The sequence below is a fragment of the Coffea eugenioides genome, chromosome 1 (genome assembly GCF_003713205.1).
Source record: "Coffea eugenioides isolate CCC68of chromosome 1, Ceug_1.0, whole genome shotgun sequence".
Lineage (NCBI taxonomy): Eukaryota > Viridiplantae > Streptophyta > Magnoliopsida > Gentianales > Rubiaceae > Coffea > Coffea eugenioides.
This window is the reverse complement of record NC_040035.1, coordinates 46,473,742-46,500,999: the sequence shown is the minus strand read 5'-3', so window position 1 is coordinate 46,500,999 and position 27,258 is coordinate 46,473,742. Positions and strand designations below refer to the sequence as shown.

Sequence of the window (27,258 nt, the reverse complement as noted above, 5' to 3'; positions counted from 1 at the left end):
AATTGTTCAGCATGCAGTTGTGCAAAGGCACAAGTTTTGGTACTTATCTTCACGGCATAATTCACTGTTCTATTCAGGCAATAATGATGCAATGAAGGAGTATAATAAACAAGGAAAAGGAGAAGAAGAAGGTGCTGATGACGATTAAGGAGGAATGATAATATGATGATTAAGCCGCTGATGATAAAGAAGAAGAATAGGCGCTGGAAAATGAAGCAAATTAGTTGGAGATGGTCTTTAAATGGAAGGATGCAGCTGCATACCCGAATTAATGTGTGATTCTCAGCTCTTTGGTGGGCTTTGATATCCTCACGTTAGTACATCGATAACAACAGTTACATGAAAATGAAACAGCACAGGCTTTCATAAAATGTGCGGCAAATGATGGGAGAGAACTCAAATAAATGCAGACCCTGATCCTCGAGTAATAACGTGAAAAAAAATCCATCCATTCGGCAGACTACAATCTTCAGATTTAGGTTCAACGAGACTTCTTAAGAAGTTCTTCAGAAGGCAATTCAAGTGTTGCATCGGCATGCTGCTTATCCAGCTTCACTTCTGCAGCAAATTAGAAATGGCAATGCCAGGTGAGATTGGGCAGTGCTTTGCATCAAAAAGGCAAAATTCAGTTAAGCACATCATAATATGTATACAAAGACTAGGGAATTCAATCACACACAGTAAAAGGGGATGCAGTTCTGAGCAGTAGGTTATACAACTCATATGACGACCCAAGTCATAAGCAGTAGGTTATAAGTTCCGAGCAGTAAAAGGGGACCGCCCAAGTCATATGACAAATGAACGTAGATATATCTTCATATATATAGGATTCTCTGCTCTCACAACCAGACTCAACAAGCAAACAGTAAGCTAATGGGATCCAGCTCCGATATGCTGAGCAAAGACCTAGCCATTTTCTACACAAGTTTGGCATAGATGATATCCTTCTTAAAATTCCTCATGGGAAATACAACAAACAGCTGGTCGGCAGATAGTGATTACATATGAACAACGTATCGCGAGAAGGAATGTGAGTCCTGTAAGAATTTTGGAGGCAGGCAGCACTAGTCTAGCGTCTAGTGGACTGTACAGTAAAAGCACAAAAAGGGCAAAAACCAACCGTAACCGCCGCGTTCATTGAGCTTGGCCTGGACGATCATGGTGGAGATAAATTGTGAAGCCTCCCGCGCCTCCTCCAACAGCCTCCGGACCTCAGCCTCGGAGGTCACGTGACGGTTTTCCTCGAATTTCTTTCTAGCCTCCGCCGCCGATTCCCGCAGCATGAGGGTGTCCCCGGCGAATGATTTCCTAGTGGCCCTCAGAACCGATCTGTAAGCCCTCAGTGCTTCTGCTGCTCTCCCCATCCTCCCTCCCTATCTATCTTGAAACTGGAAAGGACTCCGTTAATATGCGCTTTTGCTACAAGCCTACAACTATATATTGCCCAGGCATTTGTTCTTATATGGCAGTCAGGTCCTCAACGCCGTCATTTGTTCTCGTATCGTGTTAGCAAAATTTGTATTTTAGTGTTGTAAATAGCTATCTCTGTCCTTTTTTTTTTTTGGGTTAAAAAAATTATGTTGGGAAACAGGTATTAAAAAATGACCACACAGATTTTTTTTTCCTTTTTTTTTTAACTGGGATTTTTTTGTACAAAAATTATTGTAACAATTTGTTATATGTAAAGTAAAAAAATTGACAGGAAAATGTATGTGAAAAACGTATGCTTTCCAAACAAGAAAGGTTTCAAAAGAAGTTCGAAAAGTGACTTGTGCATGTCCGGTAGTTCCCAGGCTCTGTTTATTGTAGGTATGAATATGCTCTACTTTTTTTTTTCTGCTGTTTATAAGGAATTGATTTCGCGATTATTTAAGATAAAAAAAAGTTACTAACTTTTTATGCCTCGGTATGTGTTTCCATTCTTTCATGATTCTGGTTTCAATTGCAATTTTGAATCGCCGCGACGTAAGAAGAAGAATATGCTACAATCTTATTCGTCCGATTCCAGATCCTTCCTAGCGATGCCATAGCCATCATTGATTGTAAAAGCACATATTACACCAGGTTGATGCCGTACAGAAATCCAAATTTGGGTTATATATGAAAATGCCATTGCACCAATCAAATGGAGAAAACCGAATGCAAGCGTTGAGAGCTAAGCTCAGATATCACTTTGACATTAAACAAACCAGCCGCCCGACTCCAGGAAATTGCACACCAAAGCTCGTACTAGTATTCATCAACTGGCAAGCCGTGTAAGACGTTGGAGATCATATCTTAATAGCATCAGCTACCTTATAGCATCGATCATTCTAAAATCGTGTTTCTTGCGTCGGCATCTATGATGAGCTTTCAGCGGTGGATTCTCCCCAACTCTTTCCGGGTTGGAAACGTTATCTGGTGCAAGCAAAACGAAAGAACATGTTAAAACAAAATAACCATCATATTCCTGGTCATAACTTGCATAGACAATTCTGATGAAATTGAAACAAAGTACCATAACTCGGTAACTGTTCATGATTTGCATAAACAAGTCTGATCACAATATGAAAGTAAATTCAAGATGTCAAGATGATGAATCAGGCGCTACTATACTGCCTACAATAATCATCATGCAATAGCATTGAGCACCAGCAACACTGTTTTGCACAATTTACATCACAGCCAGATGCAAACTGATATAGTAAGCCACTAACGAGTTACAATGAAGTGCAACTATGAGATGTGCACTGAGTAACTCTTCTTTACCATCACTTTCCAACGAGGGCATCCAGGTGTTATCGATGACAAGCCGTGGGTTGGGGGGAAAGAGAGCACCAAAACAGGGGTACAAAAAATTTTTGTTTTTATTTTTTTTTTTGGGGGGGGGGGGGAGAGGATTGTTTAAAGAACTGACATTAGTAAATTACAATGAATTTTAATATGTTCATACGCAATAGTAGGGTGAGAATATTACTTCACGGAGGTAGGAAAATATCTTACAACTAATGATGATAGTTGAGCTTAGAATGCAGCTAATCCGTTGGCTCAGTTACTTGATTACCAGCATATGGAATTACACTGTTAGATACTATTGATATTGTAGGATAGATAGCCAGACTACTTTAACAAGTTATGTAGGACATTGGATTTGGCATGACACACTTGAACATAAACTCTGGAGATGGCTGTGCTAGGAATTACTAAGTGCAAAGATACTGTCTTCTAAATTGTCGAAGTAGACATATTGGCTACACGGATGGGCTAGGATAAAAACCAACCTCCTGTTGAAGACATGATCTTCAGACTGAAACCTGTAGGGAAATATGCTGTATATAGATGTTATATATCACATTAACAAGATGAAATACAAATTATTTGCAGACTCGGTATCTGTTTGACCTGGTCTGAAATTTGATCTTAGCTGATTTATAATGTCTATCCATTGTTGCATCATTGACAATTTGATTACTATCAAGTCACCAACAAACTCCCAACAATGATTCTGCCTCTTGCCCTCTTTACACCAGTGCTAAAACATTAACTAAATATGTCAATATGAGTTTCACAACCCTTTAATTTCCCAAATACATCTTCCAACTGCTTCAAAAAACAATTATGCATTCCATTAAAGCCTAAACAAAGACATAGAGACACATTAGCATCCAATTATAAAGTTTTCCGTGGTTGATGGTAACAGAAGCACAATTTTTTGCGTGTGAAATCTTAATTCACTGACACAGGCTAGGATTGGCTCTAAAAAAGTACAAGGACCTCAATCAAGCAGGTCAAACGAAGGCGATCAAAACAGGATAGGTCAGTCAACGATTCAGCACACAATCAACTTTGCTCTCATTCAGGAAGTGCAAATCATAGGTAATACATATTGGCAATCTGTATGAAGCCAGAATAGGAGTAAAAACAAACTATTACTTTCAGGTTAAGCTAGACAGATATAGGACTAAAAAAGATTGATGCGTTCATAAATTCAGATGCTTTGGAGGTGGCATGCTGCCTTATCTGGACACAGACATCAACATATTCCTCATCTTGACTATCCCAGCATCTTAGCTTCAAAGCCTCCCCAGGATTGTTTAATAGCTAACCAAGACTAAAGAACTGAAACCTTATGTCTAAGTATAATAATCCTTCCCAAAGGATAATATGGTAGTCAGTAATTAATACTGGCATAATAGCTAACAGTAACTTGAGCTTAAAATTTAATAGGTTCATCCGTATATAACAGGCCTGAACTGCTTTTCATAGGCAGCTTGCATATTTCCGTGAAAACACCGAAATGCCAGTAAAAGAGAAACCAGATCAGATCATCTATGCCAAAATGCCACTGCCAAAATCTATCAATTCGCCAGCATAATGGGCTGCAGATAAGAATAATCATATGTAATCCAATCTATCAATCCTGAAACAAACAGTAAAATAGTAACTTAACAATCAATCCAGTGATTCAACCAGTATATCCATGTCCAGAAGAAACGACATTCTCAAAAGCCAAAATTGTTCAAGGTACCTCCAAATTGCTGTCCCCAGAATGGGAGTCGGGGATCATCCTCTTCCTCATCAAACTCATCGCCGTACCCTATCTCCGCATCGCCACGGTAACCCGGTTCACTCCCATAGCCCGATTCGTTACCCTGGTTGTCAAAATTCCCGGCATGCCCAAACGCAGTAATCAAATGCTCTTTCTCACCATTCCCATTCTCCCTCTCCCTCCTCGTATTCCTCGCCGCCTCGCTCACATCCGACGACCAATTGGCATCCCCGTTCACAAACAGCTCCCCACTGGAATCAGTTCCTGCGGCCACCGGAAAATCGGAGCAAGTAGCGTAGGCGGCCGACGCCCCAACAGAGCAGCAACGGCGGCGATAAGTCCCGCTCCGACTTCGATCACTGCTTCTCCCGGACACGGACCTAGATCCACGGCGGCGGCGCTTCCGGGCGAACCACCTAACTCCGTCGCGCTTGTGGGCTGCGGACGATAAAGGGCGATCATCGTCGAACAAGCTTAGCCTGGATATGTCGAGGGCCTCGATGGAGAAGGAGGTGCCTCTGTCGGCTCGGCAGGGGCGCTTGGTGTGGAGGACAGTGGTGGCGGGATAGGGTTTGGGAGAATCAGAGTCGAAGGTTTGATTAGGTATAATGGCCGAGAGTTGAAAGGGTCTCCAGCCGTGTAGCTGCAAAGTGCAGGATTCTATGGCGTGCCGGGAGTCTAGGGTTCTGTGGGACATTGCATTCTTCTTCTAGTATCTTCTTCTTCTTCTTTTAGTAGTAGTAGCAAGGAGTAGAATCTATCGTACGACTAGCGCAGCTGTGGTGGTATTTTTAACTCCTCCTCGTAGGACGATTTCGAATTTCGCCAAAAAGTATGTAGAAATAGAATACAGTTCTAGGCTTCTAGTATTCACACACACAAAGTCTACTGCCGCGATAGTTAAAGTTCTCGTTCCACGTGGCCGTTACGGAACCGGAAACCCAAAAGCCAGACCGTAAAGCAGTAGCTGCAAACCTACCTTGTCTTCAACTTCAAGAATTACTAAAAGGGCCGTCGAATCTCTGGAATGCTACCCTGCTTGTAGCATTATTGTCTATGCGCGCGCATGGGCTCTATTTCTAGTTTTTTAACCTTTTAGTCCTACCTTTGTTTCGAATAAATCTTATATGTATTACATTATTATGATTAGATGTGCGATACATGTGTAACATTTAGATTTAAATTTAAATTTAAATTATATATCATAATTTAATAATAAAAATATATATACTATCAGTATAGAGAATATTAATCCTTTTATTTATGTATTCTATAGGGAAAGAGGTGGGGGCATAATAATGACAACACCAAAAAATCGACTTATTTAGAAGATTTAGTGGGCTCATTCATTCGTGGGTGGAAAATCAACTGACATATTAATCGCTTCTTCTAATTGCACTGTGTCATTTTGAAATTTTCTGCAGATCTACTAATATTCCTTACGTCAACAATATGAGTAAGTCTTATATACACTGACAGTGTATACACTATCATCATTAGATTCATGTTATGTGTGCAAAATTTGAATTTCAAATTCAAATTTTACATAATTGTCATTCATCCAATACTAACAGTGTATACACAGTCAGTGTATAAAAGATTAATCCTAACGATATACAAAAGAAATACTACTACTACTATAGTTAGTTATTTTACGCTAGAAATACCCTTTTTCTATGTTATTTTCGAACTACCACTTCCCATCCTTCCTAGCAATAAACGTGCACTACAGGTTATGGCATAACCACTAATATTAAATAATAAAAAGAAAACGATTTGTTTCCTCCCTCGCATTTTGAGAAAAAAAAAAAAAACTCTTTTAGTCCCTCAATTTTAAAATGAAGCAAATTAGTTTTCCACATTCTAAAAATGAAGCAAGTTAGCATCACAATGAAAATCTGATATAGATTTTAGGGGCAATGGAACATCACTTTAGTTTCTTTCAAATTGAGCTACTACCGATATATACGCAGCATTGAATCAACATTAAAGGGTAAATTTAAAAAATTATAACATTTTTTTTATTTTATCTTTTTTATAGTGCAAGTGAAGGGTTTGAATCCCAAATTTCTCACTCACACTTATTCTCCCTAAACCATCTAACCTATCCATACCCTAAAATTTATAACAGAAAAAACAAACCCTTCTCTCTAAAAAAATTAGTTTTAGTTAAAAAATTTTGTAATCTGGAGGTAAGATTGGAACATCGCTTAATTCTTAATTTCTTATTTTGTAATTCAATTTTAACTTTTAAAACAATACTGATTTCTTGGTAAAAAAAAATAGAAAATTGTAGCAGTGGAGTGGTAAAAACTTGATTGCCTCTTTGAGTGTCCATGTTCCCCTCCCCGTCTCCCACATCGGTTAGTTTAGTGAGTGTGAGTCAGTACTTAAGCTCTGTGGTAGACCATCTAAAGTTACCGGCTTTTGGTGGTTTACCGTGGGTTAAGTTTAGCAGTGGAGTGGTAAAAACTTGATTGCCTCTTTAAGTGTCCCTGTTCCCCTCCCCGTCTCCCACATCGGTTAGTTTAGTGAGTGTGAGTCAGTACTTAAGCTCTGTGGTAGACCATCTAAAGTTACCGGCTTTTGGTGGTTTACCGTGGGTTAAGTTTAGGTTCTGGTTGATATTTGGTAAAAAAAACAGAAAATTGTAGCAGTGGAGTGGTAAAAACTTGATTGCCTCTTTGAGTGTCCCTGTTCCCCTCCCCGTCTCCCACATCGATTAGTTTAGTGAGTGTGAGTCAGTACTTAAGCTCTGTGGTAGACCATCTAAAGTTACCGGCTTTTGGTGGTTTACCGTGGGTTAAGTTTAGGTTCTGGTTGATATTTGGTAAAAAAAAACAGAAAATTGTAGCAGTGGAGTGGTAAAAACTTGATTGCCTCTTTGAGTATCTTTAGTTTAGTGTGAGTCAGTACTTAAGCTCTGTGGTAGACCATCTAAAGTTACCGGCTTTTGGTGGTTTACCGTGGGTTAAGTTTAGGTTCTGGTTGATATTTGGTAAAAAAAACAATACCGATTTCTAATATAGTTTACTGATTCTTGTTCTTCCCTTCAACCCCAATCTTTCCCATTTTTTCTTCATCTTCACTCTTGAATTAATTCCCATTCTTTATCTTCGATTCTAAAACCCTTCTTTCTTTATGTGCCATTTACGTAATTTTTAATTCCTTATTTTGTAACTTAAATTTTTTAAAGAGAAGAACTTGTTTCTAATGTCGTAACTTTTAAATTTTTTCCATTTTTTATCTTGACTCAATGTCATGTGTACATCAAGTGTAGCTTATTTGGTAGAAACTACAGTGATATTTTAGTGTTCTGGAATTAATTTGCTTTATTTTTAAAATGCGAGGGCTTAGTGCACTTCATTTTTAAGAAGAAAAATAGTTTTTCAAAATGTAAGGGGCAAAACACGTCATTTTCCCAATAATAAATACCAAGGGCCTAAATGAAACCATGTCTTACATTTATTTGTAGAAATATTCCAAATATTCCATATTTGTCTAATAGTTTCGGACATATACGGGCTTTTTGCACCACGGAACACGTGGTGCCATCAAACTTAAACTAGCAGTCCAGTGGGTCCTCCGGGATTAGATCTTCTCTTAACCTCCAATTTTCAAAAAAGATTATTATTCTTCAAGTAATGAAATACTCAACATAACAATTTCAGTTTCCATTTGGAATCTCGTTGACCCAGTGCTGAAGGCAACCAATCTAGCACCATTTTAACGTTTTTCTTTCTCAGCAAAACCAAGTTAATATTTAAGCCTATTGATTAACTATTTCTATTTGAAGATTTAAGTTTACATGACACTGCACAATGTTAAAAAAAAAAAAGAGGAAAATTTCTATTGCATACCTAGGCATTCTAATTTATACGTACCCACAGGCACGCGTGGACACGAATAAGAGGAATCCGGAAAAATCAACAGAATATACATCAATTGATCCAGAAGGAAATTCATAGATTTAACGTGCCAGGCAGGCAGCCTGGACAGCCCCCTTCTGTAATCTGTAACCATCAAACCTAGCATGACCTCTACCAAATCCTGGCCCTTCAATGTATCTCTATCGTTTTGTGCTAAATTTGCGACTCTTCTTGTTCTTTTTTTTCGCTTCATGCATAGCACATACCACCGGCTGCACAACCATGCATTACAGGTAAGCCAAGGCTTACTTTCCAGGAGAAAATTAACAGCCTCTATTGCTTCGACGACAACAATAAATACTTTTGCACAAAAAATATACACACACACACATAAAGTCCTCCAGCTAACTAGAAATATAGCATTATGCATATCTATAATTGTATAGAACTTTCACTGCACGTATTCCTCACTGAAGCTATACCTTAACCAGTCTTAATTGATGTCATTTAAACGTTGGTGAAGCACTTTTCGGTAATCACCAAATTGGATGTTCGCGGGCGGATGCACTCTGAAAACATATGAAATTGGCTTTGCCACTGCCATCGCCTTCTTTGTAGATATTTCATCAAACAGTTCCCCAAAGCTTTGCTCATCATAAGGAAATGACTCCTCAAGAAAGAAGAAGGCATCCCTGGCCAACTTTTCAACCTGAAGTAAACATTCTTAAACAATCAACAGTAGAACTCATACTTGGGATACAAACCAAACAGGAGAAACTGAAAATGAGCTGAATCATCAATTAAACAAAGAAGGCTGTGAAAATTCTCTACAGAACTAAAATCACAGCGACCATGGCAAAGGCTTCTTTACTATTTTTCTTCTTTCAAGTCCAAAGGAAAAAATGGGGAGAAACCAAGGAAAAGCCAGACTGATATGACATGAAACGAAAGTTTTGGTTCGCTCCATCTTGCCTGAATTTTACTGACATGTTTGTTTTTTGAAGGTAAGGACAAGAAATAGAGCAGTAAAGTGCGTGACTAAATTGATATGCCAACCTTTTTCACCTTTGTCTCCGGTCGTTGGTGAGAGCATGTGCAAAGTACTAGCATATTAGTGATTAAGCTTTCTTATTGAGACCCATCCATCTCCAGTAACAAATTTTCATTCTTCTCCATCCATTTCATAAGATCATCAATTCTTTCAACGGAACACTCTCGCATCTTAGTTTTGATAAGATAAATTATGCAGGTGCTCTAAATCTATTCATCAGCGTCTGAGCTTCTAAACATGTACACTGCAGCACTTGGCGAAGAGTTTCGTCCGATTTACTTTACTAGTATAGAGGAACAAACTTTAAAGATATAATGCTGTCCTCACAATATCATCACAAATGCAGCTGAACACCCCCCCCCCCCCCCAAAAAAAAACCCTGCACCTTTTCCCTCCCAACCCTAAGCAATATAAAAGTAAATTTGCTTGTTTGACCTAGAACAATTGAACAAGAAAATAAAAGGAACATAACATAATATCCATCCCAGAATCAAGCATCATAGTCATACACCCCCATCACAGAACATTACCATTTCTTATCAACAAAATAAAATTATTTAGAATAAAAAGAAAATAAAATTTCATCCAATTTATATCATGGCATGAGAATCATTCGTAATTCAATTATGTACAATCAAATTCACTCCAACCTACTTCTAGGGGCATAACACCAAAACATAGTTTATGATGATTGTCAGGATGGAAGAGATTCAGATTTCAAAGGGAGAGGCAACTAACATAACAAAGAGATCACTGACATTATCTAATTCACTAGTTGTCTTCTCGAGATTTTGACAATTAATGGAGTTCGAGGTCATCCTAATCTATCCACTGAATAAAACAAGTAATGGTTTTGAAACACCATCATTCCCCGTGTCTCATTTCAAAGTAGCTAAGCAGCAAGCTAAACAGATAAATCTGCAAATGCTTCTACCATTACCTGCAACTGAGAAAACCGAATGTTGTTCATTGTAATGATTACTCGCACTTCATATAGCGCATCTGCCAAGAACCGGATGGATAAATACTCAAAGAAAGTCTTTATTTGACCTTTCTGTACCTCCAAATATTCGCTATCAAACTGAGGAAACCACAGTATGCATTTAACTTTATTCCATGGGACCACATTCTCCCCTGCTTTGCAGATGATTGTCTCATAGGGGTGGGACAGACCCCACAGAATTTTGACACCCTTCAGCAATGGGTCAATTGTGGATTCATGCGGGGAAGGTGTTGTCAAAATTATAGAGGACGGGCAACAGTGACGTGCAAGATTAGAAGAAAAGCGAAAATCAGTATCATCCAACACCAGGACGCATTCTTGTGGAGATGCGGGCAATAATTGCAAAAGTGTACGTGCATCGGCATTTTCATCTTCTGGCAAGCAGGAGCTTACCCCATTGCCTGGTGATGAAGAAATTGAATCATGAGAAAAGAAGCAAAATTCTCCATTACGGCACCCCTGCATGTAGACAAAAGAACCACATTCATAATCCCAAGGAGCTAATAACTGATAGGATATCAACTATCTTTGCAGCTATAAAAATCTTCTTGGACATAAATTACACTTGATGAAAGTACAAAATGCATACATGTGAAGCAATTATCTATGTTAAAACCAGAATGATACAGCAGGGATGAAAATGCATTAGTCAGGAAAAAAATTCTCCTATGACAGAGATGCTTACAAGCCAGCATATTTTAATGTACAATGGTAGAAGTACCAAAAACTTAAGATTTGAGAATATGACGATCCATATGTTGGGATTATCAGCATGTCAATACAAATTTTAGAAGACAATCTTAATGCTTCAAATTCATCTTACACTACTTGGACCCAAAAAAAAAAAACCATTGCAATTGGTTTTAGATTGATAGTGCAGGTTTTTCTGAGACTAGGTAACCTAGTTTCAGCAAGTCATTTAACATTTTATTCAGCATGAGGGCTAGAAAATGGGCAGCAGTAAGTAAATGGCTTTCCTCCACAAATTTGCCAGCTTTGTTTCTAAATCACCATTTGGGTTTGCAGTTGCTGGTCAGTGAAATAATGATTAAATGCAAGGGAATTCAGAAACCAATTAACATCATAGATTTCCAAGAATCATGTACTATGCTATCCTTTTATGCCTGTAAATATGCACACTTGAGTGTAAAACTAACTAGTAAACAGCAACTGATAAAATACTACAAACAGAAAACATCTCATGCTACCAGCATGAAAACCACCAATATAACCTTTCAGGTGTGCCCATGGATTTTAGTGCTTCACACACAATAAGGAAGAGAATCATTCCACCCTCATCCACTAATTGCATGAGACATAAGATCACTAATTTTGAGACCGGTACAATTACCCAAAGAGCGTATTTTCACTTGGATAGAAATATGAAAAATACCAAGATATTCTGAACTACAGAAAAAGTATCAGCAAACACAAGTCCATGAACTGATGTTAAAGTTATTTCAACAGTGATTACCTGTAAAGAGAAGAAGAATTTACAAAGAGGTCTTTTTGCTTGCAGAGAATGAGAGTACAAACATTGACTGCCCTTGTTGCAGAGCCCATTAATGAAAAATTTACATACAGAAGCCTCCATAACGGTATGACAATCATGACTGTCAGCAGTTTCTTTATGATCACCAGATATATCTCCTCTGTGCTTAACTCTCATCTATTTCACATGGAAAGAAAAACGAAACATTTACTTGATGTTAAGTGATCCTTGAGATGACAAGCCAAATTTTACCTCTTTAACAACTGCTGCCAACTTTTCAGCAACTTCAGACATTCGAAAGTGACTGAATGAGACAAAGGGTACAGCAGCACATTTTTGGATTCCATTGTGAAGCTCCAACTCATCATCATCAACACCTAGTGCATCAGCACCCCTATTTTGCTCAGAGGGAAGATAACATGTGTGCCAATATTCGCGAGGTTCATAATATGATGGTACACCATTCGATGTTACCAAACATTTGGGTCGGAAGCGGTGCAACGAACTTACAATCTCATCATCTGCAAAAAGATTTCTCATTTTTCATTGGGTAAATAGTCTTCCATGAAGCACTGTCTTTTACATAACTGAAAGGAATTTTTTTCTTGCAGAACAATGATCATACATGAGTCAGCAACTTGATTGATGGCTGATTGCACAAGATAGTGATTTGAGCACCACTCTTCCTCAATCTTAGGCAGCATGCCATGTTCATCTTCTGTTCCATCAAATTTAAGAAGCTGTTTCAACCTTTCAAGACGACAATTGTCCTGCGCATGAAGACCACATGCAAAAGATGCAAAATTTATGAATCTTAAGTTATAAGGTCAGGCAGACAGTATTAAAAGTATTTAAAAAAAAAAGAAGATAAAAATAGCACTTAGAATGAAAAGCAAACAATACCTTGAAAACAAGTTGCCAAAACTGAAATGCACCCAAATTTGCCATACAAAGGACCTCCTTTCTTCCTGTTAATCCAGTGCTCCTGCTGTCTTCTGAATAATAGTTACTAGAGTAATCCACATGCTGAGATATCATACATAATAGTCAGTGAAGTGTTCTTACAGGAACAAGTAACCAAGAAGTTTCTGAAACTCAAACAGTACCAAATATTCTTGGCCAAAGGGTCGAAGAATAGGCAGAGGCTGCATATCCATTAGTATGCCTACCAGGATGCCTTCACGTAGCATACCTAGGTCTCCAAACTTAAGAATAAGGACAGAAGCATCAAATGACAGGTTGAAACTAGAGACCAGTCGTCCATAAAATGTAGGCTCAGGCCGGCCCCTAGACAGTGTTCTTCCTAATGCATGGATGCGTACAAGCAAATCCATAGCATCATCAACAACTTGAGGGTACGGAGGATCCAGAGCCTTTTGCAACAAGACTAAAATGAGAAAACACAGGATAAGTTCCTTCCCTTTGTACATCAAAGATATATGTCATGGCTTTCCTTGTAGTCAAAGAAAGTAGACTGGATACATACAGAAAGTTACCCTGTGACTTCAGCATGAATTAAGTTTGGGTTTTCATTCCAATTCAAACCATGTCTATATCCACAACCTTGAACTAACTCATTAGAGATAAAAGACTTCTGATGGTCATAAAATAGCAAAATAAGTTGTTGGCAGTAAGCAAGCTATAATACATTTTTTTTACAAGATAACAGGAGACACATTCTCAAAGGTAGACCCACCAACTGTCATAATACATAGTCTCCTCAAATTAAATAAGAGTGGTCTAAGTCAGGCTCGGATGAGAAAAATTATCAGAGGTAGGCTCGCAATCAACTCTAACATTATTTCAACACTGGTTCCTACAGCCATGCGAGGTCAGATATTTATTTAGTTAAGGCCAAGCTTGGCCATCAGTTACCCCATGAAGCTAAAGCTAATTCCATTCCATTATATTGAGTCAGATGAATCACATTTTAACTTTTAAAGCGAAATTATTAGAGAATAATAATTGAATTTCCTTTTCAAGTTGAAGCATCGAAAATCCAGCCAGAATCACAGTTACCCAAATAAGAAATAAGAGTGAGAATTAGGAGACTACCTCTGGGATCATTTATAGCTTTAGATTCAGCACAGCAGAGTTGAAGTACTTGCTGCCTTAACGACAACCTCAGTATTGCTGAAGGCTCATATTCTTCCAGTTGATTGAAGAAGGATCCTGTAACTAAGCGATAGACATTTCCGTCACAAGTCCGACCTGTTCTTCCCTTGCGCTGGTTGGCCTGTGGAATAAGATTTTAGAAGCTATACAATGAAACCAAAAGATAGTTAAAACAAAGTTCAAGCGGTCCACATAATACCTGAGACTGGGAAACCCACACAAGTTCTGCAGAATCTATTTTACGATTGTTGTCCCAGAAAACTCGTAAAGAACGGCATGAATCAATTACATAGCCCACATGGGGAATTGTGACTGATGATTCAGCAATATTCGTGGCCAATATTACCTGCAAAATATGTAATAAGGAGAATATCGAAAGCAAAAGGAAGGCCATACGTTGCCACAATCATTTATGGTTGCAGCTATTGAAGCTTCACCAGACTGTATTATGAAAGCAAAATTCCATAGATGGGAAAGAATTATGTCGGCGGTATTACCATCAGTTTTTCTCATGTATGGTGGTTAAAATGAACATTTTCCAATCTAATAGTCCCTGTACGAGACAAGTTGCAAAACCAAGAATAAGATAAGTTACCTTCCTGTGGGACTTCCATATCTTCATGGCCTTCAGAGCTTGTTCAGTATCAACACTGCGATGCAGAATGTGAACCTTGAATGTTTTACTAAAAGGCTTCAGAAAAAACCATTGTTGCTCGAGTGAATAGTATGTAGGGAGGAAGATCAAAATGCTCTTTTCAATATCAGGTTCATTTTTATGAATGTGCAACACCAAATCATGTATAAGCTTGTGCACTTCAGCTTTAATACCAGCATCAGCCATCAATGGGCTTGGTCCAGAACAATATTTCAAAGGCAAGTTCTCTGATCTTATTCCAAGGAATTCAGTCACCTGTTGAGCTGGAAGTTAAGATGACAGCTATCGAATTTTCTAAATCAAGAAAGAACAATAACATCAAACTCAAGCAGAAAGCAAACATACACTAGATGAAAAACCTAAAGAAAGGTCCCACTTAATACTTTCCATGCAAGTTGACTGGAAAAAATGAAAACTGAGTTCACAGTTGACAAGAAAAGGAAAAAATGTTCTAAAGATTAGCGCCTGGTGTTTTCTGCTAGGATATTCAATTCGGAAAACTTTACATGTGAATCTTTAAATCTATCATCAATGTTTATTTGTCATACAGGTCATGTCCATTAAAATCAACATATCTAGTGGTCAAGAATATTCAAATATTACTTGCTTTTGAAGCAATAAGAACACAAACAATAAGTGTTCCAAAACAACCAGACTGCATAGAAGTTTTAGCAGAACCCAAATCATGGCACATTAAAAAAAGTCAAAACAATATATGGCACCTGTTCAAGATACAGAACTTTCCGCTGGAATATGGTGTCTTTGCTGGTAGTAGGAATTGCCAACACTTCTACCCTTTCACCCCTGCCAAGATCCCTGAAGTACTCCCGATATTTAGCAATATCAGCAGTAGCAGACATCAACACAAGCCTGCAAAAGCAAAGCATCAATTACACCATCAAGCATATCAGCACTAATATCAATCATAACAAGCTTGCAAAAACAAAGCATCAATTACACCATCAAGTAATGGCTCATCAACACGAGTTTTTCATGTATTCAACACCTCCACTCAAGTTTTAACTCGATAGGTTTTCCAATTTTAACTCAGGTATCTACCTCAGGCCAGTATTTTTAAGCAAAAACTGCTTCACACAAACAAGAACAAGATCCGACTCGACTGATCTTTCATGCACTTCATCAAGAATTATAACTTTGTACTTCAATGCATGCGATCCCTTCTCTCGCATTTCATCCAACAAAACTCCAGCAGTTTTGAAGATAATTTTTGACCTGTGACAGAATTTAGAGATGATAACTCAGCACTGAGCATTAAGAAATAATGCAGGTAATGAAGTATACCAAAAAAGGAAGAAAAACCAAGAAGTAACCGCAAATATAAGATGATCATAGTTTCTTTATATGGTGAACCATTCAAGGTCCATGTCCCCAGCTGAAATCAAGTCAAACTGAACAGGGACTGAAATTCGACTAACGTCATTAATCACAACTTTTGCTGCCATACTTTCACTTATGGTCTGTTTGGCTAGATGTAAAATATTTTCTTTAGGATGGAGTGTTCTTCTGCCAACAAATGACAGGAGTTTCAACTTCGTCAATGGATGTGTTCTTTTTGAAAACAACTACAGTTCCTCATTTAAGGAAGTTTCCTACATTGAAATGGGGAAAATTATTTCTTGCATAAAATATTTTCACCAGTTCTAAGGCAACCAAACACCACAAATTGTGGAAAACATTTTCTGGAAAATTTTTCAGTCTAAACAAACGCACCCTAAATGTTATAACACCACAATTGGATTCCTGCAAAACATACTTAAGTTGAAAGAAAGTCCCACACATTTAAACAGATAACTATTAACACCATATACAACTTGAAAGCCATAAACACGAGCTCGAAAGCATTTACAGAAGAATTAGATCTCTCTGGAAGAGCTCATTTTTTTGCTAGGCGTATGGATTATAAACCTGTTTCGATCAAACTCAAGCAATTAAAACAGCCATTGACACAATCAAACTTATTTTTAAGTAGCTTATGTGATCTTGCTAGCAACCACCCAAGTTGTCCAACATACTATATAATGACTTCAGTTGACTTCCACTATCCTGCACGTAGGCTCTCTATTTCATCATGCCGCTACACTAACAGTACATGAAACAACTATGAAAGATCGAGGATTTTTTGCACTCAGGTGCATGAGTGCTAAAACAAAGTTGTACCCCCATAACAGGAACAAATGGCAAGTTACTTTACCAACTCTTTTCTGGGTCATGCATGCATATTTGTTTCTGACTTTGCATCCTGAATAAAGCAAGGGCCTGATATCAATAATTTTCCACTGAAAAGAACATGCAGGCTCAGTAGTTGTCTTCATTGTACGCATGCCATGGTCATTTCTTCTACTCAATGTTATTAAGGAGGTGTTTTTCTTTTTCTTTTTTCTATAAAGTAACGCTTCATTGTGAGACTTTCCAGTAAAGTAGGATAGCAAAGCATTTGTTGTCTTATCATATAGTTTTTTTTTCCCACTTTAAGTTTGTTCTCTTTCTTCTAGAAATTCAGTTAAAAGGGATGTTAATTGGCTCGAAGGACTTCTAGCAGCGAACTTGTAAAGGAGAATCCTGTATAAAGCAGGAGGTACCAGCCAAGGGTAGGCATAAGAAAAAGATTATCAGCAAAGGACAGGCAATATACAGCCTGAACAACAGCATATTAAGATCTATGGATATATTGACTACAAACTATTTAGAAGGCTTAGAAGGCTTAAGCAACTACAAAAAAAAAAAAAACCGGTGAGGTTAAATGCCGTACCTTGCTGAGAAAACCTTTGAATGACCTATATGATATCCAATCTCTCCACCAACTTCGCATTTCCGAGCCTTTGCAACCATGCTGGCAACTGCAACAACGGCAAATCTTCTTGGTTGTGTACAGAGAATGGGCTCAATGTTTTCTTCCAGTAAGAACTGGGGAACTTGTGAACTCTTCCCTTTTTACCAAAAGCAATGTATAAAACAAATATCAGATACATTTATGAGAGGTGAAAAACCACATGCATTGACATAAACATCAGCATTATGCTCTTTGATTTTCCTACATTACTATTTGTAGGCTCAAAATATATCAAAGACAAAGCCAAAAAAAATGAAATAAATGCAGACAATTTTTTAATCCATGTAGGAGATGATCATAACAGTAATATGATGATGCATCAAAAAGCAACTTGCAGAACTTACGTAAAAAATGTCATGGGATCACTCGTGCGAAAACATAAGCAACATGTTTTCAGAACCTTTAAATGAACTATAGACCAACATCATAAAAAAGGAGATAAATAAGATAATAATAATCGAGTGTACTTCTAAATAAGTGCCAGAATTATTCCATAAAAGCTGTTCTTCTGACCTATATTCATTTAAATCAGAACTTTGAAGCAAGATTTTCTTCTGATTTAATATATACCACAATTTGGTTACCAAAGCAAAATGAAGTATCTGAAGTAGATGTAAATCATGGTTTCTTAAACAATTTTCTTCATCCTGCATAAAATGCGAAGTCATAGAATTGGAAAACATTACAACCTGCATCTTTGAGATTGAGCACCAACATGGAAAAATATAGCTGCCTGCCACCAGAGGACTGTTGGACCAAGTCAACACTACCACGCATTGTATGTCTTTGAGGTAAATATATCATGTTACGTTGTGTTTTTCTACCACAAATTCCTTGATTTTTAATTTTTAATTTTTTTGCCACCGATGATCGTGCGCTCTTCTGTACCCATTCCACCTACATAGGCTTATGTTGGAAAAAAGCTAACAACGCATTAACCTTCTTTAATGTTGACCGAATTCATGAATCCAGCAGAAACTCAGCACTGTGCTGCGACAGTAGAGGTATATTAAGTTTAAATTTCTTCTTTAATGCCAAGACTAACACGCGCAGGCCCGCATGCAAGCAGTTTTAAAAAAATAAAACATAAAGATTATGTACAAAATATGAATGTAACTCAATTGCTTCTTTAGTGTGCCTCCCGTTCAGTTTCCGGAAGCTTCAAATATATGAAATTTAACGCCTCGAACATCCCGAAACGGTAAAGCCAGCCGACGGAAGAACGAGAACAAAAATAAAAACCGAACAAAGGAGAGGGAAGAATTAGAAAACAAAAGAGAGAGAGAGAGAGGTCGATAAAATCTCTACCGCAACCAGGTTCGCCGACGATCAGAGTGACGCGGTTTTCCTGAATTTTCTCGATAATTTTGTCCCTCATTGCCGATATCGAAAGAGAAGCAAAATTCGACGAAGATGACGACGACGATGCAAATGGCGACGAGTATGAAGAGCAAGATGATGAAGTGGGGGAGGATGCCATGCCTTCGCACTCGCACGCAATGACCAAACCCTCCGTCGCGCCGGGCCTTTTCTTAGCTATGAAGTAGTATAGGACTACTTTCTACGACTGACAGCATACCAAGTGACCAGGCAGAGATCCCAGTCTTGAGAGAGAACCCCGGATGACGTGTAAAAGGCCCCCCACCCGGGGCATGGGGGCCCCGCTCTACGGCACCATTTCCTCAAGACTCAAGCGTCAAAAAGAAAAAGAAGGTGACTCGAAACTTCACGCGCTAAGGTCCATTACCACTTCGGAAACTCGCGTAGATAGCCCTCCGATTCGAGTGATTTGTACTTGACTATTTGCGACTTGCCTTATCCAACGGTGCTATTTTATACAGAGGGAACGCGCGGACGCTTGACACAGTTTCTTGGTTTACAGTGATCCCCGGGACCAGGACGTGGGCCCGGTTATGTACTCCCTCTCTTTTCTCTGCTTATAATCTGAGTGTGGGCTGTTGGGCTGCTGGAAGTGTGGGTAGCTTGCCACTAGATTTTTTGTGTCCTTGGTATCTGTTATTGTTTATTTATCACTCAAGACCATTCTCAAGACCATTCTTACCTTTATTACAGACATGTAATCCAACTTAGCTCACAAGCCCAATGAGTTGAATATATTTTTTTTATATATATATAACATTTCTATAACCTAATATATTCTAATTTATAATAAGTCTAAAAAAAGCTTGTGTAAAAGAAACTAATATGTATAAGAATCTGAATAAACCAAAGAAGTGCTCTGGTACCTCTTTTGAATTTTTTTACTATGGGTGGGGTTCGAACTCCCAATCTGATTTAATTCCCTTTTAGTGGCCACTAAACCAAATCTCAGTGATTAAATAGAGTCAAATACTTGCTATTGAGCCTTTTTTGTATATTATACAAATAGTTTGAGTTCGATCTAGCATTAAAATGTAGCTGAAATTTGATTTGTTAACTCGTATAGATATTTGAGTTCATACTTAATTTTGACTTGTTAAACTAAACAAGTAGAATTCAAACTTCAACTTGAACTTTTAATTTTAAAATAATCTAATTATATTTTTTAAAAATAATACATGGCTTGTAATAAAATTAATTATGCTATTTTATTTTAGAAAAATAAATAATACCAATTTTGTGTATAATTAACTTTTTCAAGGAAAATACAAGATGTACACACCAGTCCATAATAATATATAAGGTATTCAAAGTCATATTTAATTATTCTTTACAATTACATATGTGTTCACGAATCTTTTTGAAATATTCTTATAAACATATTAAAATTAGTTGTTAGAGATTTTTATGATATTAAAGTTCGCTCTTTGGAGTATTTTGCTTTCAAATTTTTATAATTATTTGTTATTGATCTTGTTCAATAATGAATTTATAATTGGAAACAACAATTTGGATCTTACGTTAAGCAAAATATATAGAATGATATATTTTTTTATGCTATATATGATTTAATCCCTAATAATAAATAGCGATTTTAGTGTTTTTCTTTAACATGTAGCTTGATATTAAATTAATTAAATAATGTAGTAGAAGAGGGACAATGATGGAATCATAATTATTTTTCTTTCCTAATATCACTTTTTAATTATTGATTAGATCTAAATATTACAAGATAATTAATTTTAAGGGAGATTAATGTAATTTTTGAAATTTGAAAGGAGGCTGGTGAAATACTAGCTTGAAACCTTAGGCAGGTATCTGAAATTATCTCATATATATTTATTTGGTGTAAGCTCATGGGCTGGCTGCGTAGCATAATGAGTTTTTACTTTTTTTTTTTTTTATAGATAAAATGCTTGTGCAAAATGGAGGTATAGATGAAGAACCTGTTTGGAGTCTTTAAAATAAAATGTTTTTTTTTGACACGTGCAACGAAACTACACCGTACGTCTCCTTATTGTACCGGGCTTCCTTTTGACTCTTGCCTCTCTCGCAGAACCCCCAAACCCTAATCCCTAGTTTTCTCATCAGTCGCGAATCTCGTTGTCCTCTGCGCCACCTTCCATCCTCTGCAAGTATGTTGCTCTGATCTAAGAATTGGTGTTACGAGCTTTTTAGCTTCTTCAATAGTATTAGTTATTCCGGTTTATTGGGTTCTTATAACCAAAAGATCTTTTTCCCTTTTATTTTTTGGCGCTATCGCATTTTCTTTTGTCTCTGGTTGTCCTGTTGTTTGTACCTGTGCCTTGCTATCTTGTACGAATACCTAGTATTGCTTTAACTTCCGTAATGCCTGAGATCACTTAATTCGCTTTGGTATGGTCAAACACCTCAGATATTTATAATTTCATTCATAAATTGACTAGAGAAATTTATAATTTTCTTTTTACGTTTTTAATTTGTTAAATGCATGTGACCGAGGGCTTTAACTGATTGTTTGATCTGTTTAATTGCTGTAATTTGCCTCTGCGTTTTTTGCCCTTTTTTCTTTTGGACCCGCAGTTAATTTCATTAATCACCATTGCCCAATAAAAAGCAAGACCTGCTTCAGGTTTACAAATGTTTTTTTGCTTCTTAGCATTTGTTTGGTTCTCTATTGGGATTGAAATGAAATTCCATGCTGTTGACATTAAGTAGCATTTCTATGGCATATAATTTCATTTATAATTCAGTTTCAATGCTGATAGTCAACCAAACATATACTTGATGTAGTTGATTTCAAAGTTGGTTGCTTTTTTTTTTTGAGTTTTTAAGTTTTGGATGTGTTAGGAAGAATGAGTCGCTCAAGTAGAACTCTTTACGTTGGTAACCTTCCTGGTGACATTCGCGAGCGTGAAGTGGAAGATTTGTTTTACAAGGTATTTTATTTGTTCTTGTGCTGCTTCTTAAAGTTCTTATACTCTCATTTATTAGAGTTAAAGCTGGTTGCTGTGTCTAAGGAGGTACTAGTGAAGAGAATGTTACTATGAGGTGAACTTCACCATTGCTTTATCATATATGCCTCATTGGGGGAAAAAAACTGGGTGCAGGTGTCCGGCCTTCATTTGTAAGAGAGTAACATAAAGCCTTTTTTTTTGTGGAAAGAAGTCACTTTTCCTTCGCTAGGCCAGTGTTGTTGAATTGTCTTATCCTGTTAAATGGAGCTTTTAAATGCGGTTGCAAGTGGACATTCATGAAACTTAAGGTCACAATGATGTTAAGCAAGATCATAATGGTTCGTGGCAAATCAATAAGAGTAGAAGTTGAGAACTACAGAGATAAGAGGTGAACCTAGATTTCTAAGCATCAGAATCTGACTTGGAGAATTCTTATTAAGGAGCTGATTTATTATTATGGAAGCCAAAACGAACATACGTGTCTTAAAATACATGCCATATAGTTGAAGAGATTTTAGTCCCGTCCCAAAGAGGAAAAGACCTCTTCTTTCTTTTTTTTAATTTTAGTTAATCTTAATTGAGTTACCTGTCATAATTGGTCTCATTTGTTTGGTTTCAACTGTAGTATGGACGAATAGCGCATATTGATTTGAAAGTTCCGCCTAGGCCTCCAGGTTATGCTTTTGTGGAGGTGAGTTTATAGCTGCTTGGCATGCACTGTATTCAATACTCTGCAAGTTTTTGTTAATAATCATCTTTTAATACAGTTCGAGGAGGCCCGTGATGCAGAGGATGCTATCCGTGGTCGTGATGGTTATGATTTTGATGGACATCGTTTGCGGGTTTGTTTTGCATTTTGCATCTGCAATTTGTATTATGCAAAATATGTTCCTATACCAGATGTGATGCTTAAAATACACTTATTCTGATTAATACAGGTGGAACTGGCGCATGGGGGGCGTGGTCATTCATCATCAACTGATCGTTATAGTAACCACAGCAGTGGCCGAGGGCCCCGTGGTGGAGTTTCCAGGCGATCTGACTACAGAGGCATGTCTTTGATGGATAATTCTCTATATAACATCTATATATTTTGGTGTTATTGCTAATTGCCTTACTCTTCTTTTTCACATCAGTGCTAGTCACTGGATTGCCGCCTTCTGCTTCCTGGCAGGATCTTAAGGTGAGCAGTGGAATCCTTTAGTTTTATCCTTTTGGATACCTAGAATATTCATAGTATTGCAAACAAGTCTTTATCCTAAGTCTCTTTGTAGACATTTAAGTTTCTTACAGACTAGAATCATCAAATGTAGTATTTAGAATCCACCATGTTTCTCATTCCGAAATTTTTGCTCATGCTTCTATTTCTAGGATCACATGCGTCGAGCTGGGGATGTCTGTTTCTCCCAAGTTTTCCGGGAAGGGAGTGGTAAGCATACAAGGGACTAATCCTCAGAGTTTTCTTTTTCTGGTGATATGGGCATAAGTTTTCCACTTTTACCCAAGCTTTTGGGCTGTAACATCATTTCATGTTCATATAATTGAAGAGGCCCTCGAAAGGGTGTGAAGGGGATTATCTGGTTGAGTAGTTTTGGCAGTTATTATGGTGGATATATATGTGGTCTTTCGTTTTAACTGTATGAAACTTGCAGGCACTACAGGAATTGTGGATTATACAAATTATGATGATATGAAATATTCTGTGAGTTATTTTTACATAAAATGCTTAAAGCTGTAGATTGCCTTTGTTTGTTGCCTTCCATTCTATGTGAAGCTACTGGAGAATGCCTGATCTCTGTGTAATGCACACGTTTCTAATATATGCAGATCAGGAAGCTTGATGAGTCTGAATTCCGGAATTCCTTTTCTCGTGCAACAATACGTGTAGGATGCAAAGATTGTTTTAACCTTTCATACTATTGTCACGTAGCTGTATATACATCCTGGCTATTTCATCCTCATGCAGGTGAAGGAATATGATTCTAGCCGCTCTAGGAGCCGCAGCCGCAGCCGTTCTTACTCGAGAGGAAAGAGTGGTAGCCGCAGCCCGAGTAACAGTCGGAGTAGGAGCATGAGGTTGGATACTTGCTGTTTTTTGGTCAGCATGTAGTTTTTGTAGCATCATGTAGTTTCCTTATATGTGTGTGAACTTGTTCAATCCCCATGCAGCAAGTCTCCTAAAGCTAAATCTTCTGGCCGTTCAAGATCCCGCTCGAGGTCTGCATCTTCACGGTCTCCCTCTAAGTCTAGAGCAAAATCTCTTTCAAGGTAAGGATCATTTGGTGGTTTTTCTTACTTTGAATGTATGCTCAAGGTTATAGTGTATTGTGAATAAGGACTACTTCTTTCATCTCATATTAACTGATATTAGTTTTCCTTGTGATTCAATATTATGATAAAATGCTAGCAAAGAAAGAACCAAAAGAGTGCTGTGGACATCATCTAGTTTTGGTGAATTTGTTGCATGAAAGATGAATTTTAATCAGCCTTTCAGAAATATATCTTCTGTTCTGCCTTTATAACAGGCTATATATTCATGCACATGCATGGTATTATAATGGAGAAATGTCTGGCTTGGACCGACTACGACCTTATTAAAAAAGCGTTGGTTCTGGTATTTGTGCAATTGACAATTTTTCTGACTTGCTGAATTATACTTCTGGTGTTCTTATTTTGTTGATGCTTGATACCTATTATCTTCTTGTTCTTTTTGGTTTCCATAATTTAATTGCTTGGGTGTTGCCTTGTTAATGGTTGGCATTCTTCAAGAGGCTCCCTTGAATATATGGGTTGGGTTCTCTCCTTTAGCATTCGTCTGTTTGTGATTTGACAGTTGTGCTGGATTTTGCCTTTATGCATTTCATTGGCATGATTTATCATAACAAATGATTCTTCAAGGCCGACATTCTTTTTCATTATGTGACCTGGTTCTGGACATCAAATGGTGAGCCACTTTGAGTTGGAGAATTAAAGTCTTCTACCGAGCTATTTATTCCTCATAAACAGTTGGGTATGTTATACTGGTATCTTACACTGGCATAATATACTCGTAGAAGGTGGTATAGTCATTGAGGTGTTTTCTTTTACAGGCTAGTTTCTTTATTTTGTGGAATTTCTGAACTTAATTGCTATGGACATGGCCAAAAGATTCTTATTCTGTTTGCACTCTGACTCAGTAGTCCATTAATTTTAAATTGCCTAGTCAAGACTGATATATCTGTGTCAATCTGCAACGTCTGATTATTGATTCGAGGAATATCTTCTTTGCTACCGCCATTTTTTATGTAAGAGTTAAGGCACCCGCCCTTTGGGTTCTTTCATTCCGGCAAGCCTGCTTTTCCTTGGTGATCATTCAACAGTTTACTGCCATGATGTCCCTTTCTTCACCCTCTTTTTCTGTTTCTGTCACCTACACTTATGTTTTCATAGGAGTTTAGTCTTTTTTTTTTTTTAAAGGACGCCTTGTAGGAGTGTCTTCAATTGTTTACTTTATTTTTCAGACATGGAATCACCTTCTCTGTTTTTCTAGATATGGATATATGCAGCGATCTGGGGATTGCATAATATGATCTTGATGGGATATGGTTCAGTTGCCTACAACTCTTTTGGTTGTGGAGGTATGATGTCTTTTAGATGGCAGCTTTGGAATCCTTCATGGTGACTGTTCTAATAAGCATCGTAAATGTCCATCGGTGCTAGATATGGGAACAAGAAGATCATGGATTTTGATGGTGAAGCGGGACTATGAACTAATTGGCATATGAATTTTGGGACCGCCATCTATGTGTGGTAGAAACGTTTTAACTGTCTCCAAAGCTTCTGTGCTAATTAAAGCATACTCTCTGACTTCCATAGTATGATTCTGGTTATTCGTGTTTTTAAGGAGCTTTGTTGGCTTTTTGAAGGTTCTTATCCTAACTTAATTGGGCCATTTATTTAGGTTGAATATGATGCTTTTCCCTTGTGTACTGCTAAATGTTTGTGAATATCCTCTTTTCTATTTTGATTGTGGTAAACTCTGACGTGGAATGGCATACAAGGCTCTTGGATCAGAGTTGTTAAGAGGAACATGTGGATATTAAATTGGGTTGTTTCTGGAACTTTTGCAGATCTCCATCAAGATCCAGATCCCCCTCACCATCTGTGAGTAGATCTTCTGTGCAAATAACTTTTGAAACTTGGATTCATGTTTTCGTTGTTGAGCCTTTTATTTACCTTTATGGTCCTGTAGAATGTGGATTTCCTTGTAATTTGAATATTTGTGTTGTGTTGCTGTTTCATTTTGTTGGATGACTTTAGCGCCAGAAACGTGCTAACAAAAGCCCAAAAAGGGGCAGCCCAAGTAAGAGTGAAAGCAGGAGTAGGAGCCGTACTCGTAGTAGGAGCAAAAGTCCATCAAGGTAGTTCTTGTTTGGAACCACACTGTTTAAAGAATTGATAATCTGTGGCCTTTTTCTTTCTTCTTGATGTTTCTGACTGTTTGAAGTGTTCAACAGGTGAGCTATGGTATTCGCTGGTTTCTGCTGCGCCCTAGATCTGCAGATAAGGTGCTCTCTGCTGGATTAGATGCGTATTAGGATCTGCAGTTGGTTGTCAATCGTGGTTAACAGAGTTATTGATGTATGAGGAACCATTTTATTTTGTGTTTTCTTGTATGGGCATGTTGCGGGACATTTGATCGCGAGAATGGTGGAATGTTGAATTTGGCATTTTGTCCAGATGTAATCATGAATTAATATTTCGTGGAGGGCCTGCAGATGGCTTGGTCCTCGATTAACTATAACATTTCCTTGTGGCGCTACAGATTCTCCGAGTGGTTCCTTTAATTGCTGTCTATATTGGGCCAGATAATTCTGATTACACGAGATTATTATTCTTTAGCAGTAGCACCAACCTAGAATAACCAACCAATCTTCTAGTTTGGTTAGTCAATTTGACTCCCTCCATAGCCTATGCACGCAGCCAGCCACCGTTACTGGTACTCCTCGTACGTGCAGGTCATTTGTTGATTTGCAGCAAAGCAATGGGTCGTTCCTTTTAATAGGCTAGATGTAGGATGTCAAAATATGTTAGTGTTGGTATAGTATTTTTTTTTTTTTCCTGTCACTGGGTGCCTGCTGGGAAGTATTCAAGGTAATAAGTAGTCACGTTGATTTGCCTATAGGATGGGCAAATTTTGTTTGAACTTTTTATTTGATCAGAATATCATCTGCACAGTGAAAGGTATTCTTGTCAACAGCGCAGAATGTGCATGTGCCACAGCGACAAGGAATGCCCAAAGCAACCTAGGAATTGGCGTCCTCCTCAAAATGTGTGGCGGATGTTAGTTTGAGCATCGACAATTCCCTTCTTCAATGGAGAGGAAACGTCCTGCGTTA

General features: G+C 37.7%; 4 protein-coding genes across 11 annotated transcripts; 1 reads left to right on the top strand and 3 right to left on the bottom strand.

The window, feature by feature from the left end:
* Positions 1-211: 211 nt before the first annotated feature.
* LOC113778383 (mitochondrial zinc maintenance protein 1, mitochondrial) lies at positions 212-1,464 on the bottom strand. The gene is made up of 2 exons (XM_027323785.1): positions 1,121-1,464; positions 212-558 (listed from the first exon to the last, which is right to left on the bottom strand). The coding sequence occupies exons 1-2, from the start codon at positions 1,362-1,364 to the stop codon at positions 482-484; spliced, it is 321 nt and encodes a 106-aa protein (XP_027179586.1). The 5' UTR covers positions 1,365-1,464; the 3' UTR covers positions 212-481.
* A 502-nt stretch (positions 1,465-1,966) lies between these two features.
* LOC113761678 lies at positions 1,967-5,358 on the bottom strand. 3 transcript variants are annotated; one of them, XM_027304768.1, is made up of 2 exons: positions 4,508-5,353; positions 1,967-2,397 (listed from the first exon to the last, which is right to left on the bottom strand). In XM_027304768.1, exons 1-2 carry the CDS (start codon positions 5,223-5,225, stop codon positions 2,291-2,293), a joined length of 825 nt encoding a protein of 274 aa, XP_027160569.1. In that variant the 5' UTR covers positions 5,226-5,353; the 3' UTR covers positions 1,967-2,290. The 3 variants fall into 3 exon arrangements, with proteins under 3 accessions (XP_027160569.1, XP_027160579.1, XP_027160587.1); XM_027304778.1 differs by lacking the exon at positions 1,967-2,397 and adding an exon at positions 3,936-4,399 and having other exon boundaries at positions 4,508-5,358; XM_027304786.1 differs by lacking the exon at positions 1,967-2,397 and adding an exon at positions 3,936-4,358 and having other exon boundaries at positions 4,508-5,358.
* A 2,996-nt stretch (positions 5,359-8,354) lies between these two features.
* LOC113751605 (DExH-box ATP-dependent RNA helicase DExH8) lies at positions 8,355-19,123 on the bottom strand. 2 transcript variants are annotated; one of them, XM_027295677.1, is made up of 15 exons: positions 18,873-19,123; positions 17,484-17,661; positions 15,773-15,946; positions 15,436-15,583; positions 14,654-14,968; positions 14,258-14,404; positions 13,999-14,179; positions 13,050-13,330; positions 12,847-12,969; positions 12,569-12,713; positions 12,196-12,464; positions 11,926-12,120; positions 10,389-10,910; positions 8,880-9,106; positions 8,355-8,669 (listed from the first exon to the last, which is right to left on the bottom strand). In XM_027295677.1, the coding sequence occupies exons 1-14, from the start codon at positions 19,042-19,044 to the stop codon at positions 8,891-8,893; spliced, it is 3,066 nt and encodes a 1,021-aa protein (XP_027151478.1). In that variant the 5' UTR covers positions 19,045-19,123; the 3' UTR covers positions 8,355-8,669; positions 8,880-8,890. The 2 variants fall into 2 exon arrangements, with proteins under 2 accessions (XP_027151478.1, XP_027151469.1); XM_027295668.1 differs by having other exon boundaries at positions 8,355-9,106.
* Positions 19,124-20,930: 1,807 nt separating this feature from the next.
* LOC113760533 (serine/arginine-rich-splicing factor SR34-like) lies at positions 20,931-26,693 on the top strand. 5 transcript variants are annotated; one of them, XR_003467062.1, is made up of 15 exons: positions 20,931-21,079; positions 21,774-21,862; positions 22,506-22,571; positions 22,648-22,722; positions 22,819-22,930; positions 23,017-23,063; positions 23,252-23,309; positions 23,533-23,582; positions 23,708-23,764; positions 23,847-23,956; positions 24,050-24,148; positions 25,410-25,497; positions 25,580-26,023; positions 26,180-26,280; positions 26,377-26,693. XR_003467062.1 is itself a non-coding variant. In XM_027303168.1 (14 exons), exons 2-14 carry the CDS (start codon positions 21,779-21,781, stop codon positions 26,378-26,380), a joined length of 897 nt encoding a protein of 298 aa, XP_027158969.1. In that variant the 5' UTR covers positions 20,935-21,079; position 21,778; the 3' UTR covers positions 26,381-26,693. The 5 variants fall into 5 exon arrangements, 2 of the variants coding, with proteins under 2 accessions (XP_027158969.1, XP_027158961.1); XR_003467063.1 differs by lacking the exon at positions 26,377-26,693 and having other exon boundaries at positions 25,580-25,785; positions 25,921-26,023; positions 26,180-26,247; XR_003467067.1 differs by lacking the exon at positions 26,377-26,693 and having other exon boundaries at positions 25,580-25,785; positions 25,990-26,023; positions 26,180-26,218.
* Positions 26,694-27,258: the final 565 nt, after the last annotated feature.